Source organism: Fundulus heteroclitus, chromosome 23, assembly GCF_011125445.2.
Source record: "Fundulus heteroclitus isolate FHET01 chromosome 23, MU-UCD_Fhet_4.1, whole genome shotgun sequence".
In the NCBI taxonomy this organism is placed as follows: Eukaryota; Metazoa; Chordata; class Actinopteri; order Cyprinodontiformes; family Fundulidae; genus Fundulus; species Fundulus heteroclitus.
Window position 1 is genome coordinate 959,504 of NC_046383.1, and position 3,475 is coordinate 962,978.

General features: G+C 34.4%; 1 protein-coding gene across 1 annotated transcript; it reads right to left on the minus strand.

Annotated features, from left to right (window-relative positions):
* Positions 1-593: 593 nt before the first annotated feature.
* LOC110367841 lies at positions 594-2,209 on the minus strand. Its single transcript, XM_036127237.1, has 6 exons — positions 2,160-2,209; positions 1,628-1,960; positions 1,199-1,540; positions 978-1,103; positions 856-893; positions 594-775 (listed from the first exon to the last, which is right to left on the minus strand). Exons 1-6 carry the CDS (start codon positions 2,200-2,202, stop codon positions 647-649), a joined length of 1,011 nt encoding a protein of 336 aa, XP_035983130.1. The 5' UTR covers positions 2,203-2,209; the 3' UTR covers positions 594-646.
* Between the last annotated feature and the right edge of the window lie 1,266 nt (positions 2,210-3,475).

A 3,475-nucleotide genomic window follows, 5' to 3' on the forward strand; every position in this document is an offset into this window, starting at 1 on the left:
TTTCTGAGTGGGACAAAAGCTTTCCCTCTATACTATATCAACCTCACATGGTAACACACAATTTATTAAAACGATCAAAAACCTCAACAAATCTAATACATCGAGTGTGCAAGAAAAGTTCATTAAATAGCAAAAAATCTTCTCAAGTGGTATTTCTTAGCTGTTTTTGTTTTCTACTGTCAAAAAAATCAGAAAAACTAAACATAAAACAACTAATTCTGTTGATATAATAATAAGATGATTTTAAATTAATTACATCTCATAAAAGACTTCATAAAGATTTTAGTTAACGTAAAGAGTGATTATAATAAAGCTTTTAAATTAGCTTCTTAAAATAAACTAATGTTTGAGAAAAAACAGTCTTGCAGTTCCCTAAAACAGATGCATTCCTTTTAATAATAAATACTTTTTTATATGAGACTGAGATTTAAGTCTACAACTACTAATGCACCTAATATAAAATGTTTAACAAATAAATTCTGATTCATGAATAATTGGTTTATTTTATTTAAAAAAAGATACCAACATAAAAATAATACATGATGTAGAAATTGTACATATTGCAGATTTAATGATGAAAATATATTTATACCACCAGTTTTAGGAATGGGAAACAACAATTCAATCAATTTAGCGAAAAGTAAATCTATCGAAGTGTCTTAACATCAGTGTAGATCGTGTCCTCCGGCGCTGTTTTTATATTTCTTCTTTCTCCTTTTCTTGCTTTGTTCTGTTTGAATGTTGGTGCAGAATAAACCAAAGTCTTCTCGTCCATCTAAAAAACCATGGAAAGTTTCAAGAAAAACAACAATTATTTTATAAAAAGAGAATTTACATACATTTTTTACACCTTACCTGCTGACTTTCTTTATCACCAATATTGGGTACAGCTTCTGTTTGCAGAAACAAATAAATAAATAATAGAAATCTAACAATTATATCTAGAACAATAAATGGATAGATGAAACTGGTATTACCGTTGCGACAACCACACATCGTCTTCTTAATTTTATAAATGAGCCAAGATATTACAAGAAGACTTATCACCAAAGCCGAGCATAATACAGCAAGAAATATTTTGTAGAAACCTTGTACCTTGTCACCTATAAAAATTGAAGAAGAAAATAGGAGATCAATTATTTTGAAAATTATATTTTACTAACCTTTTCTTCATTGTTTAGAAAAGTTGTCAAAATACCCCCCAGTTTTTCTCCGTTTCCAAATAATATCTGTCCACATGCGGCCACAGCACAGTTATAAGTCCCATCATCAGAGGTCTCAGAGAAGTTGTAGAAACATTTCTGTGTCGAGGGAACCACCGGATTTTTCTCACAGTCATCTTCACTGGTTTCTTGTAGATAAAGTAAACGGGGATGAGAATGATCTGATCCGGATCTGAACCAGTACACCCGGTCATCAGCTGGACAAGTCTTTGTATCAGAGCCAGAGAGAACCGAACACTGTAGAGTCTCTGGGTTTTCTGGATAAACTGGATCAGATGGAGGCTTCTGAAGGACAACAGTTACATCGGGTTCCTGTCCTGGATAAATAAATAATCATGTTTCACTTATTACCAGAAGAAAATTACTCACATGTAAAAATATGCAGTTATAAATCATATCTTTACCTTTAATCTTCACAAAAGTTCCATTAACAAATATAAAGTCCAGTTGCCTGACTTTGATACAGTAGTAAAGTCCAGTATCATTTCGCTGAGCTTTATTCACATGAAGAAGAAATTCCCCTGGTTGTTGTTTTGCCTGAATGTGAGGAATTTTTGAAGCTTCATTGTCCACAGAGTTAAATGTTGCTCCAAGAAATTCAGGCCAGTTTCCAGACACAAGGCGAATCCAGTAAAATGTTTCTTGGTAGAGAGGATTGGTCTGACGAGGACATGTCAGGGTCACATTTTCTCCAGCAGTCACGGTCTTTATCTCAAACTTAAATTGTTCTGTGCAAACTGGAAATAAACCCCACAAATTATCTCATTGTTATAAAATTCTATAGAAACAGAGATTTACTCACAAAATTAAATATAAGATTTACAAAGGTAAAGCTATGAAGTGATATATATATATATATATATATATATATATATATATATATATATATATATATATATATATATATATATATATTACACATGTATCTATACTTACATCCAAGTCTGAGAGCAAGCAGTGCATAAAACAGGAAAAGCATTTTTGTATTTATTAACATTACTAGCTACATCTAACTAAGAGGCTATGATAGGAGGAACCCTCATATAATCTTGTAGAGTGGGAGTGAACAATTTCTGAACAATTTGATTGGCCTTTTTAATCATGAGGTTTCACTACACTAGAACCACAGCGGAAATAATTTAAACATGTTTTTTTCCCCACTCCAGCACATGAAAGAAAGTGTGTTCACTTTCCCACTGATGATAACTATGGTAAAGTTGTTTATGTTTTGAAGAACCCACTACCACGCGTCATAATTCCTTATGTGTTCATCTAAAAAACAGGTTTCCTTTAACAATGAATAACATGTTTGTGCCATGTGGTAATACTGCATTTTATTGCTTTCATTATAATATAATTTAGGAACATGCAATCAGGTTTTCAAAAATCCAACTTTAATACAACAGTCAATTTGAAATAAAAAGAAGAATATCTGGGGGAAATGAAAGGTGGTTAAATCTGTTTTTATGCACTGCTCAAAAATTAAGGGAACACTTTTTAATCAGGGTATAACATTAAATCAGGTAAACTTCTGGAATATTCATCTGGTCAGTTAAGTAGTAGAGGGGTTTTTTAATCAGTGTCAGCTGTTTTGGTGTTAATGAATATAACAATAGATGCACTGAAGGGGTAACAATAAGATGGCCCCACAAATAAGAAGAGTTTTGCAGGTGGAGGCTAGACATTTTTTTCGCGCTTCATTTTCTTGACTGCTTTTTATTAGTTTTGCATTTGGTCAGCAAGGTCACTACTGGTAGCATGAAGCGATAGCTGGAAACTATAAAGGTTCTACAGGCAGTCCACCTCCACCATGATGGCACATGAATTTATTGTGTCTTCCAGAACAGGCTGAAAATCAGGGAGGAGATTCCATGAGACAGGCAGTTACTGTAGGAGAGCTGGACAAGGCCATCAGAGGTCCTTAACCCATCAACAGGACCAGTTCCTGCACCTCTGTGCAAGGACAAACAGGTATTGCCAGAGCCCTGTAAAGTGTCCAGCAGCAGGCCACTGCAGCGGGCCCTTCATGTGAGGGCACAACATCCTCTAGCAGGTCCTCTGCTCACTGCATGGCACTGTGGAGCTTGACTGGCATTTTCCAGAGAACACTAGAATTGGCATTTTAAGCACTGGCACCCTTTTCAAAGAGGAGAGCAGGATCATGTTGAACTCATGTAAAAAAGATGAAAGAGTCTGGAGTAACTGCGTTGAATGTTATTATGCCTGCAACATTGTTCCAAATTAACGGTTTG

Bases quoted from the DNA above. Each gene is read 5' to 3' on its own strand.
- LOC110367841 (XM_036127237.1), bottom strand. From the start codon at position 2,202: ATGCTTTTCCTGTTTTATGCACTGCTTGCTCTCAGACTTGGAT. The intron at 1,961-2,159 runs GTAAGTATAGAT...GTTTATTTCCAG, and splicing joins GCTTGCTCTCAGACTTGGAT to TTTGCACAGAACAATTTAAG. The intron at 894-977 runs GTAATACCAGTT...TTCTGCAAACAG, and splicing joins GATGTGTGGTTGTCGCAACG to AAGCTGTACCCAATATTGGT.